The sequence below is a fragment of the Amblyraja radiata genome, chromosome 1 (genome assembly GCF_010909765.2).
Source record: "Amblyraja radiata isolate CabotCenter1 chromosome 1, sAmbRad1.1.pri, whole genome shotgun sequence".
Taxonomy (NCBI): Eukaryota; Metazoa; Chordata; class Chondrichthyes; order Rajiformes; family Rajidae; genus Amblyraja; species Amblyraja radiata.
Genome location: NC_045956.1, coordinates 29,443,677 through 29,461,259, shown reverse-complemented (window position 1 = coordinate 29,461,259; position 17,583 = coordinate 29,443,677). Strand labels below are relative to the sequence as shown.

The 17,583-nt window shown below is 46.4% G+C and overlaps 1 protein-coding gene across 5 annotated transcripts in view; it reads left to right on the top strand.

The window, feature by feature from the left end:
* The window catches only part of afap1 (actin filament associated protein 1), a 257,061-nt gene that overhangs the window by 118,960 nt on the left and 120,518 nt on the right, over positions 1 to 17,583 (top strand). For all 5 annotated transcript variants that reach the window (XM_033019261.1, XM_033019251.1, XM_033019286.1 and 2 more), the window contains one exon: positions 315 to 443. In XM_033019261.1, the coding sequence (XP_032875152.1) occupies positions 315 to 443 (129 nt within the window). The remainder of the gene's footprint in view (positions 1 to 314; positions 444 to 17,583) is intronic.

Below are 17,583 nucleotides of genomic sequence, written 5' to 3'. Positions count from 1 at the left end.
CCCATTAATGTTCTGCATTCGCTGGTCGGTGCGGAAGTGTGTTGGAGCATCCAGGGACTAATTTCTCTAAACTCCTAAGAAGGTAGAGGTGCTTTGTGATTATTTCACTGCGCTAGGTCTACGACAGATCAACCGAGCTGTTAATGCCCAGGAATTTGAACATGTGAAATCTCTCCTTTATCGATCTACCAATGAAAAACTAGCACATGGTCTCTTAAATGCAACATTAAGTAAGGCTGGATGACAACATTATTCCTTGCATGTATCTGCGGGTAGGTTGACCTTTGTTGACCTTTGTTCTTTGCTCTTTTCAGTGATGGAAGAGTTGATTGTGGAATTGCATCAATTTCTGGAACTTCTTGACCGTGAATACCTGACCTCATCCGCCAGAGAGAAAAAGACTTCAGTCTGCAACGTCCTGCGGAGGATCAAGTCAATCTCTGGTCAGTGTACAAATACCATCCATAGCAAGTTAATATTCATTCCATTTCAGAAGACTTTAATGATTTATTAAGTGTCCGAAATTCCAATTGCTACCGAGTCAGGTCGTGGGTGGATCATGTTTTTGGGCAGAAATACAGCACTTTGTTCCTTGCAAAGAAGCTTGTAATTCTAGTAGTGGATTAGAGTGAGCCTGATCGTCCTCCATTCAAATGTATCTCCAAAGAATCTCTGGGTACCATGGAAGTCCTGCCATTATGAGTATAGGTGCCAGGGGTTATGGGGAGAAGGCAGGAGAATGGGGCTGAGAGGGAGAGATAGATCAGCCATGATTGAATGGCGGAGTAGACTTGATGGGCCGTATGGATGATAAGACATCCACTGAACGATGGCAGCTGACGGCTGATATGAGATTAGGCGCAGTGCTTATAAATGGCCCAGTTAGGCCAATTGACATTGGTCAATTGTAAAGTTCAGCTTTCTGTTTGAGCTAAGATATTGTCAGCTCTGATGATGAAGCAGATTATCGGGGCCAGAGAGTCGTGGAGTTGTATAGCACAGAAATGGGCCCTTAGACCTTTCACGTACATGACGACTAGTTTGCCCATATACAATAAAGCCATCTGCACGCATTGGAACCAGCGTTGCCCACTAGATAAATGCCTTTTAAAGATACGTGTGGGAAGAAACTGAAGATGATGGTTTACATCAAAGATAGACACAAAATCCTGGAGTAACTCAGCGGAACAGGAAGGATCTCTGAGGAGAAGGAATGGATGATGCATCATCAGACGGAGAGTCAGGAGGGAGGGAAACTAGAGATATAAAGGGTACAAAGAGCATGTAAGGTGTGAAAAGGACAAAGGCAAACAGACATTTATCAAGGAAAATGTAGAATGGTTCATGTTGGCTGAGGGGAAGGTGACAACGAGGCATACAAACAGTAAAATTAATTAGGAGGACAGTGAAACAATTTGGAGAACTAGCGTGGGGGAGGGATGGAAAGAGAGGGGAAGCAAGGGTTACTTGATGTTAGAGAAATCGATATTCATACCGCTGGGATGTAAGCTGCTCAAGCGAAATATGAAGTGTTGTTCCTCCAATTTGCACTAGTCCTCACTCTGACAGTGGAGGAGGCCCAGGACAGAAAGGTCAGTGTGGGAATGGGAGGGGGAGTTAAAGTGTTTGGCAACCGAGATATTGTGTAGACTCAAACGGACTGAGTGAAGGTGTTCAGCGAATTGAATCGAGGGAGGAAGTATTGGGACAGGTGTTGCATCTCATGTGGCTGCAGGGGAACGTACGGGGGGGGGGGGGGGGGGGGTTGGTTGGGAAGGGATGTTAATCAGGGAGTTGCGGAGGGATAGGTCTCTGCGGAAAGAGGTAGAGATGGGAAGATGTGGCTAGAGGTGGGATCCCATTGGAGGTGACTTTAAGATATTACTTTTATTTGATTCCACTGCCTTGTCTGGCAAAGTATCAGCCAATCTCTGTTAAAAATTACTTTCTCCTCAGATCCTGTTAAAACTCCTTCCTTTCACCTTTAAACTATGGCCTCCTGTTTTTAATACCCGGGCTACGAAAAAAAAGAAATAATTTGTATACCATAGCAACGCCTCTCATAATCTTATACACTTCTATCAGGTCACCCCTTAACTTGCTTTGCTCCAGGGAGAACCAGCCCAACTTATCCAAATATCTCTCCTGAACTAAATGCCTCCAATCCAGGCAATATCAGGGTGAGTCTTATTACATCTCTCCAGCGGAATTACATCTTTCCTTTAGCATGGCAACCGGCATTGCAAGTTTGGCAGCCATGGTGGCGCAGCGGTAGAGTTACTGCCTTACAGCGAATGCAGCGCCGGAGACCCGGGTTCGATCCCGACTACGGGTGCTGTCTATACGGAGTTTGTATGTTCTCCCCGTGACCTGCGTGGGTTTTCTCAGAGATCTTCAGTTTCATCCCACACTCCAAAGACAGGTATGTAGGTTAATTGGCTTGCTAAATGTAAAAATTGTCCCTAGAGGGTGTGGGATAGTGTTAGTGTGTGGGGATTGCTGGTGTGCGCGGACCCGGTGGGCCGAAGGGCCTGTTTCCGCTCTGTATCTCTTCACTAAACAGTGTTTATAAAGTTGCAATATAATATTCAACTCTCCTATTTTATACCCTGAGCTTTGAAGGCACCATCCTATCCTTCCTGTAATGCCGCGTTCTAGGAATTATGGATTTGAACTCTAAGGTCTCCCTGTTCATCAACATTCCCTGGTGCCCTATCCTTTGCTGGATATGTCCTACCCTGTTTAGCTTCCAAATCGGGATTGTATTCCATAATTTTATAACATTTCACAAACTAACAAACTATCAACAAAAGTATTGAGCAAAGTTAAAAAGTTGAAGTCATTTTTGATATTATTGTACCACAGAATCTGATTCGGCTCAAAGACTACCCGTGAAATTTTGAAAACAGATGTTATATTAGTAAGTGTAGGAGAGATACAGCATGGAAACAGGCTCAAAGAGCTGGAGTAACTCAGCGGGACAGGCAGCATCTCTGTAGAGAAGGAATGGGTGACATTTTGAGTCGAGTCCCTTAAGTGTGCCTGTCCCGCTGAGTTACTCCAGCTTTTTGTGGCTATCATTGGTTTAAACCAGCATCTGCAGTTCTTTCTTACACATGGAAATAATGTAGGCTCTTTGGCCCACCGTGGCCAAGGTGACCATCCATCCCCATTTACAATAAACCTACACTGATCTAATGTAACTTTATTCTACCCATATTACCACTCACCTGCACATAAGGGGCAAAATTCAGCGGCCAGATAGCCTACAAACCCGCACGTCTTTGGCATGTGGGATGAAACTGGAGCACTCTGAGGAACCACACGAGGCCACGGAGAATGTGGAACTCAGGATTCCGAGATCAGGGTTGAACACAGGCGCTCTGACGCTGTGAGGCATTGGTTCCGTGAGCTGCGCTGCTGCGCCGCCTCTCTTCTCCAACATGAAGTCTCCTCAACATGTTACATTCAGCACAGGATTCCAGCGATGCGGTTTGGCACAATCGGCGCAACGCAGATCACGCAATGAAAGCCCCGATTCATCAAACCTGAATGCCGAATATGAACAGGCACATGAAGAGAGAGGATGAATGAGTTCCATAGATTAGTCAGAGGGTAGTTAATCTGTGGAACTCATTGCCACAGAGGGCTGTGGAGGCCAGGTCAGTGGACATTTTTAATGCAGAGGTAGACACATTCTTGATTAGAACGGGTGTCAACGGTTATGGGGAGAACGCAGGAAAATGGGATTAGGAGGCAGAGATCAGCCATGATTGAATGGCAGAGTAGACTCGATGGGCCGAATGGCCTAATTCTATTCCTATAACTTGTGAACTTGTGCCTAGTGCCTTGTTCCTCTCCATCAACACTCTGTGAAGTTTTGACCAGTGTATTATTATATATTTCATTAGGGGAGATTGAAGGTGGAATCCTGATGATGTAATTAGTTCCTGGAGGCATTTTATCATAGTGCTACACACCTAGCAACACACCTGAGCTTTGAAGGCACCATCCTATCCTTCCTGTAATGCCGCATTCTAGGAATTATGGATTTGAACTCTAAGGTCTCCCTGTTCATCAACATTCCCTGGTGCCCTATCTTTTGCTGGATATGTCCTACCCTGTTTAGCTTCCAAATCGGGATTGTATTCCATAATTTTATAACATTTCACAAACTAACAAACTATCAACAAAGGTATTGAGCAAAGTTAAAAAGTTGAAGTCATTTTTGATATTATTGTACCACAGAATCTGATTCGGCTCAAAGACTACCCATGAAATTTGGAAAACAGATGTTATATTAGTAAGTGTAGGAGAGATATAGCATGGAAACAGGCTCAAAGAGCTGGAGTAACTCAGCGGGACAGGCAGCATCTCTGTAGAGAAGGAATGGGTGACATTTCGAGTCGAGTCCCTTAAGTGTGCCTGTCCCGCTGAGTTACTCCAGCTTTTTGTGGCTATCTTTGGTTTAAACCAGCATCTGCAGTTCTTTCTTACACATGGAAATAATGTAGGCTCTTTGGCCCACCGTGGCCAAGGTGACCATCCATCCCCATTTACAATAAACCTACACTGATCTAATGTAACTTTATTCTACCCATATTACCACTCACCTGCACATAAGGGGCAAAATTCAGCGGCCAGATAGCCTACAAACCCGCACGTCTTTGGCATGTGGGATGAAACTGGAGCACTCTGAGGAACCACACGAGGCCACGGAGAATGTGGAACTCAGGATTCCGAGATCAGGGTTGAACACAGGCGCTCTGACGCTGTGAGGCATTGGTTCCGTGCGCTGCGCTGCTGCGCCGCCTCTCTTCTCCAACATGAAGTCTCCTCAACATGTTACATTCAGCACAGGATTCCAGCGATGCCGTTTGGCACAATCGCCGCAACGCAGATCACGCAATGAAAGCCCCGATTCATTAAACCTGAATGCCGAATATGAACAGGCACATGAAGAGAGAGGATGAATGAGTTCCATAGATTAGTCAGAGGGTAGTTAATCTGTGGAACTCATTGCCACAGAGGGCTGTGGAGGCCAGGTCAGTGGACATTTTTAATGCAGAGGTAGACAAATTCTTGATTAGAACGGGTGTCAACGGTTATGGGGAGAACGCAGGAAAATGGGATTAGGAGGCAGAGATCAGCCATGATTGAATGGCAGAGTAGACTCGATGGGCCGAATGGCCTAATTCTATTCCTATAACTTGTGAACTTGTGCCTAGTGCCTTGTTCCTCTCCATCAACACTCTGTGAAGTTTTGACCATTGTATTATTATATATTTCATTAGGGGAGATTGAAGGCGGAATCCTGATGATGTAATTAGTTCCTGGAGGCATTTTATCATAGTGCTACACACCTAGCAAGTTTTAAAGTCTGAAGAAATGTCTCAAACCCGAAATGTCACCCATTCCTTCTCTCCAGAGATGCTGCCTGTCCCGCTGAGTTACCCCGGCATTTTGTGTCTAGCACGTTTTAAAGGCCTGGCGAGAAAAACCTGGATCGACGCAGAAAGCTGGAGTAACTCGGCGGGTCAGACAGCATCTCTGGAGACAAGGAATAAGTGAGATTTTGGGTCGAGAACTTCCTTATGCTCTGGAACTCCCACTTCTCATGGCCGCTTCAGAGAGTCAGGGGAAAGGGAAAAGAGAGATATAGACGGTGATATGGAGAGATATAGAACAAATGAATTACAAAAACAATGAAAAAATGTAACACGATGAAGGGAACAGGCCATAGTTAGCTGTGGGTTAGGTGAAAATGAGTTACAGGCAATGAAACTCAACAAGACGACTTTGAACCTGCTACGACTTGAGTAAGGGAGGGATGGGGAGAGAGGGGATGCAAGAATACTTGAAGTTAGAGAAAAAAACTTGGTACTGAACAGGGACAGGTACTGAGAGAATGTGAGCGTTAAATTTAGCCAGATGCTAAGCGTTCCTCCTGGCACCATGAGCTGACCTAGCGGTTCCCTATATTTACCCGATCGTTTAGTTTAGTTTAGAGATACAGCGCAGAAACAGGCCCTTCGGCCCATCTAGTCCGCACCGCCCAGCGATCTCCGCTCGTTAACACTATCCTACACACACTAGGGACAATTTACACTTATACCAAGCCAATTAACCTACATTAACCTATAAACCTGTACGCCTTTGTAATGTGGGAGGAAACTGAAGATCTTGCAGAAAACCGATGCAGATCACGGGGAGAACGTACATACTCTGTTCCCTTAGTCGGGATTGAACCCGGGTCTCCGCCGCTGTAAGGCAGCAACTCTACCGCTGCTTCACTGCTGTGACACCCAATCATGCTTGCTTACTTGTCTGCCTGAGATCATTTCCATTGAGTCTTGGCCACCCTCCTCCTGTTTGTGTTCCTTCTCTTCCCATCCAGCACTTCACACCATTCCTGATAGATATGGACAGGAGCGATGCAGAGTAGAATAATATGCCTGGGAACGAAGATAGCTTGTGTTTTCTGCCAACAGGGCAGGGTGACCCTGCCTCTTGTCTTTCCCTCATGAACTCTTGCTCCAAGCTAGTGAAGGGATGTGTTTGTCACACTGGCTTAACCAGCTGTGACATGGAGCAGCTCGAATAAAACATGTCTGTTCTATGCTTCTCTGCAGTGATTTCAGAACAAGCCCGTTATATTTGACGTTGAATTGCATTTCACAGATCTTATGATCGATGTGGCACCTCACTGGCCACGGTATTCTCTGCATAGTTCTCCATGGTTTCCCATTCCAGCTGCGGACCTGGATTTGTTGGGAGCCGTGTCTCTAATTTTGAGACACAAAGTTTTCAAGACTTTGTGAGAAGCAGCTGCACTTCACAGTAAAGGCTCCTAACGTGCAAATTCTACTTGTGGTGAAATTGGCACGCAGTTTAATGTGACTTTCCTTCAACTGACCTTTTTGCTGAAGAGTCTTAAATTAAAGTTTCAATTAAACTTTCAATTAAAGCAAAAGTTTTATTTGAACAGTTCAGATTATCCAGATGTGTTGGCAGGCAGTAATTCGTTGTATAGGTGTGATCAGTTAAAAGGAATCTAGAAACATCTAGTATCTGCACCAACCCACCAGCTCCCTGAGATGCCTGGTCTGTTTTGAGGCTGGTATCTCTTCTGCCAGGCTAATCAGCTCTGGTTTGCAACCCAAGATAGACACAAAAAACTGGAGTAACTCAGCGGGACCAGGCAGCATCTCTGGAGAGAAGGAATGGGTGACGTTTCGGGTCCGAAGAAGGGACTCTACCTGAAACGCCACCCTTTCTTTCTCTCCAGAGATGCTGCCTGTCCTGCTGAGTTATGCCCCTGTCCCACTTAGGAAACCTGAACGGAAACCTCTGGAGACTTTGCGCCCCACCCAAGGTTTCCATGCGGTTCCTGGAGGTTATTGTCAGTCTCCCTACCTGCTTCCACTACCTGCAACCTCTGGCAGTCACCTGCAACCTCCGGGAACCGCATGGAAACCTTGCGTGGGGCGCAAAGTCTCCAGAGGTTTCCGTTCAGGTTTCCTAAGTGGGACAGGGGCATTACTCCAGCATTTTGTGTTTATCTTTGATTTTACTTCGGAGTCACGTGAGTGACTACGTGAAGAACCTGCCAGGACACATGCGTGCCATATCGCTACACGCATTGCGAAACGACAGGCGGGGTGGAACGACATTCCCCCGCAGCGGCAAGTTTAAAAGCCGGGACCGACAGGTAAGTGGCTACTCTGCGGTCATTATTGTTCCCATACTGTTTCACAGGTGGGGAAATGATGGATAAATTGAAAAAGTCAACTAGAGCTGCGACAAAGCTGGCGGGGGAGGACCGCGGAGTTGCGGGCAGCCAGCAGCGGCCAGCGGCACAGGAATCACCCGTAATGGGATCAGCTGTGCCCGACGTAGCCCCCGCACCGGTCAGATCAACACCGCGGCCGGGCGGGAAGGCAAAACGAAAAACAAACAGAGCCGTTGACTCTGATGAGTCCGACTTTGAGGAGCCGCGAGCGGCCAACGACCGTGCGCGCTGGAGCCGGATGGAGCGGCTTATGGAGCAAATGCTCCAACGTGACAGACTCCGGGAGATGGAGTCTAGTCACCTTGGGTCATACATAACACCCACAGCAGCACCTTACGTAGGGCTGCACAGTGCATCTCCCTCGTCAGAGGGGAGTACTGGGGGTCAATTCTGGGCTGACCCCGAAGAGGGGTTTGCCGAACAAACTACAAGTGTGCAGGGGGTGCAGGAAGGAGAAAATCTACTGGACATGGTGTCCAACTACATACAGCCGGATCAGACTGGATGAAACCTAGAACAGAAACTAGCTGCCAGCATTGATTTCCTGTCATTCAAGCAACTACAGGAACAGGCTGTGATGGACACCACTGCCAAATATCTGGCACCAGGAAATTGCGTATCCCTGAATGTTCCAGTCGTGAATAATTGTATCTGGAAACACGTCGGAGCAGGAGTTAGAAGCCTGGATGTCAAGCTCCAGAAAATACTAAAACTACTAACAGCAGGGATCACAGCATTCGCTCGCACAGTGGATGGGAAGGAAATGTCGCAAGAACAACAGGATGCACTGGCACTATTCTGCAATACGCAGTATGAAATCAATAGTATCAGAAAGAGTGCCATCCGACCTGCCTTAAATCCAAAATTTGCAGGCCTGTGCAAACCTGGAGACACAAAGCCACCAATATTATTATTTTGGGGGAAACCTGTCCAAGCAGGTTAAGGAGCTCGATGAGGAGGCAAAAACCCTGGGTCTCATAAAGGCGACAACAGCAAGGACCTCCCACAGCCAAAGACAGCACCCTTACGCACCCACCAGCAGAACAAGAGAAGCTGGTGAAAGCTCAAAGGCCGGGCATACTGGACAGCGGTCTTTTTTAGGCCATGGCCCAGACCGGCCTTTGTGGAAAATGCGCAAACCCCAAACCCAAACCCAAACCCAAACCCAGACACCGGCGCCTCAACCTCCTCGAAGACTACACAGGAAGAAGTAAACCTTCCACTGGTAACCATGGAGGTAGGTGGGTCTGGTCCCTTACAAATTATAGGAAGTGTGGATAATACACATATCGGTGGAAGATTACACTTCTTTTGGGATGCATGGAGTACATTAACTACAGACACTTATATCCTAAACAGTATCCAGGGATATACCATTGAATTTGTGCACAAAAATAGCCCCCAGTTCAGCATGTACCGAACCGAACGTTCGTACTTTCACGAAAAGAAAAATTAGAAGCACATGCTGAACTGGTGAGACTTCACGCAAAGGGGTAATTGAAAAAACCCAACACGATTCTCTGGAATTTGTGTCTAATATCTTTACCAAAAACAAAAAAGATGGTGGTTGTCGCATCATCATAGATTTGACCAAATTGAATACATGTGTGCAATATATTCATTTCAAAATTGAAACCTTTGTTACTGCCAAACAATTGATTTGCAAAGGCTACTTCATGGCTAGCATCGACTTAAAAGATGCTTACTCTTCAGTGCCTATACGGACTGACCACAGACGTTATTTAAAATTCAACCGAATGGGGCAGCATTGGCAGTATAGAGCTCTACCAAATGGTTTAACATCAGCCCCCAGGCTTACAAAAATTTTGAAACCAGCCCTAGCGTTTCTTTGGAAACAAAAACATATGATCTTGGCCTATCTAGATGACATATTAATTGTGGGCAAAACTTTGGAATTAGCCAAACTAGCTGTATCAGCCACCAAACAATTGTTTGAGAAACTGGGGTTTATCATCCATCCAGTTAAATCTAAACTAACGCCTTCCACCATAATGGATTATTTGGGGTTCACTATTGACTCAGTTCACATGTCGGTGACTTTACCAAAGGACAAGGCTACAGTCTTAACTGAGGCCTGCAACAACCTCATTGACATCAGTGAACCATCTATCAGATTGGTAGCAAGGGTGATTGGCAAAATAGTGGCTGCTTTTCCAGCCACACAATTTGGACCTTTGTATTATCAAAATTTACAAAGGGCAAAAATACAAGCACTCAAAATTAATGCTGGTCATTTCGACAGACCAATGAAGCTACCAATCAAAGCAAACATGGAATTAAAATGGTGGAGGGATAACATTCGGCATTGTTCCAGCACTATCATTATCGGCAACCCCTCAGTGGTGCTACAAACTGATGCCAGTGCACTTGGTTGGGGTGCTACCAATTCCATCTCCAGCTGTGGAGGTGGATGGAATGCACAGGAGGCATCATTACTACAGACACTTGGCATAAACTACCTGGAAATGTTGGGTGCGTTCTATGGCCTAAAGTCATGCTGTTCTGGAAGATATCACCAGCATGTTAGACTACAGATTGACAATACCACCGTGGTGGCATATATTAACCATATGGGTGGAATCAAATCGACATCATGTGACAATCTGGCTAATACAATTTGGCAATGGTGTATCCAGAGAAATATTTGGATATCAGCTACTTACCTACCAGGTAACCTGAATTCAGTGGCAGACACCAGGTCACGCAAATTCAATGAAAACATCGAATGGATGTTGGATATAAATGTATTTGCTGATATTGTAGCACGGTATGGAACACCAGATATCGATCTATTTGCATCTAGACTCAATCATCAGTTACCAAACTATGTTTCTTGGGAACCAGATCCTGGGGCATCAGCGATAGATGCTTTTTTGCTGCATTGGGGGAAATTGTTTTTCTATGCATTCCCTCCTTTCTGCCTCATCAGTCGGGTATTACGCAAAATACAACAAGACTCGGCGTCTGGTATTTTGGTATTGCCCGATTGGCCTACTCAACCATGGTTCCCTGTGATACTCGACATGGTCTTAGAACCATGTATCACCATCCTGAAACGACCAGATTTGTTGGTTCATCCCGTAACTGGGGATAGCCATCCATGTCATAATACGACAAACTTATTAATTTGTAGAGTCTTAAGAAACCTCTACTGGAACTGGAACTGACGGACCGAACATTGAACATTATCTCAGCGGCTCACAGGCAGTCCACCAAAAAACAATATCTGGTATACATCAGGAAATGGGAGATATATTGTCACAGAAACAACATCACTTGCAGCTCGATGAACATAACGTCTGTTCTGGAATTCCTGGCAGGCCTCCATTATGATGAGGGGCTCAGTTACAGTGCCATTAACTGCTCCGGAAGTGCCCTTTCAACATATCTATGGCGAGGATCAGAGCGTCATTCTGTTGGGACTCACCCCCTGGTAACCAAACATATGAGGGGAATTTTTTATATCAATCCCCCAAGAACCAGGTACTCTCAAATATGGGATGTGAGTATTGTCCTAACGTTGCTAAGGAACTGGTCTCCAGCAACAGCTCTGTCCCTGCAAAAACTGACGCATAAAACAGTCATGCTGATGGCTTTGGTCACAGCACAAAGGGTACAGTCTTTACATAAGTTAAGGCTGGACAATATGACTTCTTCAACAAGAAATATAACTTTTTATATTCACGAATTAGTCAAACAGAACAGATCGGGATCATCAGGCCTCAAAATAGAATTTAGGGCTTACCCTATAGATGGTCGTCTCTGTATAATAAGACATTTATTGTTATATATGGAGAACACCAAAAACATCAGAGGCAATGAGATGGCACTACTAATCAGCCACAAGCAACCCCACAAAAAAGTGTCGGTTCAAACTATTTCCAGATGGCTGAAACAGGTTTTAACAACAGCTGGGGTGGATACTAACATATTCAAATCTCATTCCACCAGGGCTGCAGCTACATCGGCAGCTATGGAGTTGGACGTACCGATGGACCAAATCCTGGAGACAGCAGGATGGTCAAGGAAAAAAACGTTCCAACAATTCTACCATAAACCAGTGGTTAAACCTGGAACTTTTGCAGAATCAATTTTAAGTTCTGTAATATGATTTCACCCCATGAAATAGGGGCTGTAATTTGTTGTTAATAAATTTATCATGGATTTTCAATGTCGGATTCATGTTTAAACATGTTAACACAATTCCTCCCTTAGTCAATTAAGGCAGATGTGATGCATGGACTCGTTTCCACGGCATGAAATCACAGAGCTTTGAAATCTTCACGTAGTCACTCACGTGACTCCGAAGTAAAATAGTAAGATTAAACGAGAACTTACCAGTTCGAAGTTTGATCGTTATTTTATGAGGAGTAACGTTGAGGGATTACGTGCCCTCCGCTCCCACCCTTGATCATAAAGTTCAACTGATATTCTCTTCTCTAATCTTACTATGTTCAGTCATTACTGTTATCTGTGATTTCACACTGCTGCTTTGAAGAATGACACGCATGCGTCCTGGCAGGTTCTTCACGTAATCCCTCAACGTTACTCCTCATAAAATAACGATCAAACTTCGAACTGGTAAATTCTCATTTAATCTTACTATTTAAATGAGCATCTGCAGTTCCTGCGCATGGTTTGCAAACAGCTCACTTGCTCAATGCTAGCATTTATTTCAAGAGGATTTGTATACAAAAACAGGGATGTAATGCGGAGGCTGCATTTGGAATATTGTGAGCAATTTTGGGCCCCATATCTGAGGAAGGATGTGCTGGCTCTGGAGAGGGCCCAGAGGAGGTTTACAAGAATGATCCCTTGAATGAGTAGGCTAACCCATGATGAGTGTTTGTCGGCATTGGGCCTGTACTCGCTGGAGTTTAGAAGGATGAGGGGGTACCTCATTGAAACATACAAAATAGTGGTAGGCTTGGATAGAGTGGATGTGGAGAGGATGCTGCCACTAGTGGGAGAGTCTAAGACTAGAGGTCATAGCCTCAGAATTAAAGGACGTTCTTTTAGGAAGAAGATGAGGAGAAATTTCTTTAGTCAGAGGGTGGTTGAATTATTTACCACAGAAGGCTGTGGAGGCCAAGTCAGTGAATATATTTAAGGCAGAGTAGGTAGATTCTCGATTAGCACGGGTGTCCGAGGTTATGGGGAGAAGGCAGGAGAATGGGGTTACGACAGAGAGATAGATCAGCCATGATTGAATGGCGGAGTACACTTGATGGGCCGAATGGCCTAATTCTACTCATATTCCTTATGACCTTATTCTATCTTCAAGTTGCTGCGTCATCAGGTTGTATGGCCGGTTCTGGAGGTGGGAGACAGAGAAACGGGCTGGTTTGTGCAACAGCTCAGATGCATCACGTTTGGGACCTCTTTAGCCTTGCCAGCGTGTGGGGGCTGCCCAGTCCAGTCATGCGGTCAAATCAGATGAATGTAGGAGGAATGATTAATAAGCCGCAGAGGACACTAAATAGGTTTGGTTGATATTGAGAGGAATGTAGAGTACAGCAAGATATTCATGAGTTGGTAAGAATGGAGATGTAATTTAGTCATGATAAGCTTAAGGTGATGCATTTTTGGAAGGACTGATATGGGTTGGGCACGTACAATGAATGGTTGCATCAATTGGAGCCCTGTGGAACAGAGGGACCTCTGTTTACAAGCCCAACAATTGCAATAGGTGGCAGCACATGCAGATAATCGCAAAAGCAGATTGGACACTTGCCTTCATCATCCATGTCGAGAATATAAGGTCACGACCATTGTGATACAACATTGATTGTGCCAGTGCTGGTGGATTGTATACAAATTTGGTTCCCAAATCAGCTGCCCAGAGCAGGTGAATCGAGGACCAGAGGATACAAGGTGAAGGGCAGAGGATACAAGGTGAAGGGGGAAAGATTCAATAGGAATCTGAGGGGTAACATTTTCACACATGTGTGTATGAATATAACAAGGTGGGTGTATGGAACAAGCTGCCAGAGGAGGTAGTTAAGGCTGGGACTATCCCAACATTTGAGAAGCAGTTAGACGTACAAGGATAGGATAGGCTTGGAGGGATATGGACCAAACGCAGGCAGGTTGGACTAGTATAGCTGGGACAAGTTGGCCGGTGTGGGCAAGTTGGGCCGAAGGGCCTGTTTCCACACTGTATCACTCTATGACTCTATGATTGGCTCTATCACTCTATGACTCTATGAAAGACAGAGTGAATTGGTCATTCACCTCGGTTATTACCGGGTAGAGATTGGATAGGAAACTTTTGTTTTTAGTTTAGTTTAGAAATATAGCGTGGAAACAGGCCCTTCGGCCCGCCGAGTCTGTGCCGACCAGTGATTACCCATACAATAGTCCAGTTCTGCACACTGGGGACAATTTACCGAAGCCAATTAACCTACAAACCTGCATGTGCACCTACTTTCTGCCCACAAGCCGAAACTGAAAATGTTATGATCTAGTATGGGAAGTCATACAGTGCTGGTCTGTGGAAGAAGATGAAATGCAACGAGTGCTGGACTGATCCATAATCAAGGTCGCTGCGGCTAACCGAAAAGTGTATGCAACAACCATTGCGGGTTTCATCAGTAAACGTGTTAAGGAGTGCAAGACAGAGAAATCGATCTGAGTGTCCCGCAACAGGAATGGTGAGGTATACTCCCTGGTGAAGACCAAGTCTGTACATTCCAGTTGGATGATCTTGAACCGTGGGGTGGGAGATTGTAACCTTCACGTGGTCCGCCTTGTTTCGACGAATGCTAGCAACCCGGCGTGCACAATCAAATAAGATCAAATAGAACAAGTTGTCCTACAACCTTAGGCTGTGCACGCCATACGCAAGAAGAAGAAGAAGATCTCGAACCGTGAGGACATCAAGATACAACCTTCACAAAGGCAGCAGGGATGCCATGGGATAATTCTGGGCCAAGCTGGAATTCCAAAATAACCACGCCGACAACCTTGAGGCTTGGCTTTAACGCCTCAATGGGCCACAAAGAGAAGTTGCGCAGATTCACTGAGAACAACGTACAGAGGCCTTACAGCAACGCTTCCAGCGCCGGAGACCCGGGTTCGATCCCGACTGCGGGTGCTGTCTGTACGTTCTCCCAGCGACCCCGTGGGTTTTCTCCGAGGTCTTCAGTTTTCCTCCCACGCTCCATAGACGTACAGATTTCAAGGTTAATTGGCTTGGTATAAGTGTAAAATTTATGCCTAGTGCATGTAGGGTGGTGTTAATGTGCCGGGATCGCTGGTCGGTGCAGACTCGGTGGGCCGAAGGGCCTGTTTCCACGCTGTATCTCTAAACTAAACTAAACATAAACTAAACAAGGCAGGTCAGGGATGAAAAGCAGGTTATTGGAGTGACGTTGTCTGCCCCAACAGCCTCAGCTGCATCTATACACATTGTCGCCCGCCACAGATGGAAAGCGACTGGGCCAGATGGAGTTCCCTGGCCATGTCCTTGGAACCGGCAGGGACCAGCTAGCAGGAGCATTTGCAGTCATTTTTTATTTCTCACTATGCAGGTCTGAGTTTTAAGAAGACCACTACCATCTCAGTGCCCAAACAAGGTCACGTGCCTTGATGATTACTCTCTGGTGGCTCTGTCATCCACCAGGAAATGCATTGAGAGGAGTTTTGAAGAGGATTTGATGTTTAAGGCATTTGCACAGAGAGTGTGGTTGATATCTGAAACCTGTTGCCAGAGGAGATGGTGGAATCAGTTATAGAGAAATATGTAGGAAGGAACTACAGATGCTGGTTTAAACCAAAGATAGACACAAAAACCTGGAGTAACTCAGCGGGGACAGGCAGCATCGCTGGAGAGAAGGAATGGGTGACGTTTCGGGTGGAGGCATTTCTTCAGTTTGAAGAAGGGTCTTGACCCAAAACGTTTCCCATTCCTTCTCTTCAGAGATGCTGCCTGTCCCGCTGAGTTACTCCAGGTTTTTGTGTCTATGAGAGAGATATGGACACTTCAGTAGGCAACATTAGATTAGATTAGATCCTTTATTTGTCATTCAGACCTTTCGGTCTGAACGAAATGTCGTTGCCTGCAGCCATACATATAATAATAAACAACAAAACACACAATAAACACAAATTAACATCCACCACAGTGAGTTCACCAGGCACCTCCTCACTGTGATGGAGGCAAAAGTCTTAAAGGTACTGTCTCTTCCCTCCTCTTCTCCCTCTGCGCTGAGGCGATATGTTGTTACCCCACCGGGTGATGGTAGTCAGTCCCGCGGCTCAACCGAGCTCCGCAAACGGGCCGGTTCAAGCTCCGCAGCCTGGCGTGGTCGAAGCTGCCACCCTCCAGTCCAGCGGACGCAGCTGTTGCCGCGGGAGCTCTGGAAAACAGGCACCAGCCTGTGACCTGCGAGCTCCCGGCGATGTCGTCGATTGGCCCGCGGCCAAGCCCCGGATTCAGGTCGCCATCGCCGGAACGCCGCCTCAGCCACCGGAGCGCCGTCTCAGCCCCGAGCCAGGCCGCCCTCACCGGAGCGCTCGAACGCCGCCACAGCTCTGAATTCGGCCAGCCTCGAGTTGGTGAGTCCTGGCTGGCTCTGCCTTCGGAGCCTCGAGGTCGGTCGCAGTTGGAGGCCGCCAGCTCCGCCATTAGGCCTCAGCGCAGACGGAGGTAGAGAAGGGGGGATACGACAGAAAGATTCGCATTCCCCCCGAAGGGAGAGACAGAAAACCATGTTTCAGCCCCCCCCCCCCCCCCCCCCCCCCACACACATAACAAAACCAAAATTTAACTAAAACAAGACAAAAAAAAACAACAAAAAAAGTAGACAGATGGACTGCAGGCGAGCCGCAGCCGTTCAATAGCGCAGTCACTTCCGGAATGGAAGCTAATCTAATCTAATCTAATCTAATCTAATCTTCTCTCCCCCGCTCTTTTAAAGTACACTGTGCAAGCCATCTTTAACCTTCCTGTTCATCGTGGTGTGTGTCTGTATCACCTTGGCTTTGTACCGTGTGAATTTCAGGCAGTGCTCCCCGCTTTCCCTGGTCCCCGCCTTTGTGATGTGTTTGTGTGTGTTCCACTCTGACGGTCGCCGTTCCAGTTCGCGATTTTTCAGGCGAGTGCCGAGAGCTTGAAGGTCGCAGGCAGTCCGCTGAAATGTCGCCTAAGTGGGACAGGCCCTTTAGCAAACTGCAGGGTAAAATTAATTTTTACTCAGTGGGAAGAGAGCAGCATTCCTGCCAATGTTCAGTGGGGTAAAGGGGCTGCTCCTTGCCTTCTGGCTACACTTCTCACCCACCATCCTCATCTTCGGGCACCCTACGCTTAGGGGAGAGGGTAGGGCTGAGGATGTCCTGGTTGGGAAGCTGGCCATTCGCGAGTCACGGCGCCAGGTGGAAGAAGGCTCTGCCTGAGCCGGCTGCCTGCCCCTTTTCCTGGGTTACGTCCGCGCCCGCGTGGTGTTAGAGAGGGACTACGCGCTGTCCACGTACCACGTGGATTTCCGGTACCGCTGGGCACCACGAGGGGTGGAATGCATCCTTGACAAGGAGTGTAACATAGTTGTATAGTAGTTTATTTAGTATATTTGTTTGTCTTGTATTATGGTGGTGGGTTCTGTTTTGTATTATTGTAAATATTATTTTAAATAATTGAATACCTTTTTATAATTTAAAAAAAAGTTCAGTAGGGACTATAGCTAACAGGGATAGCGTAGTAAGTCCAGTGAAAAATGGATAGCTTGCCGTTTATTAATGTCACACCTTTGATATCAGTTGAGGATGTGCAG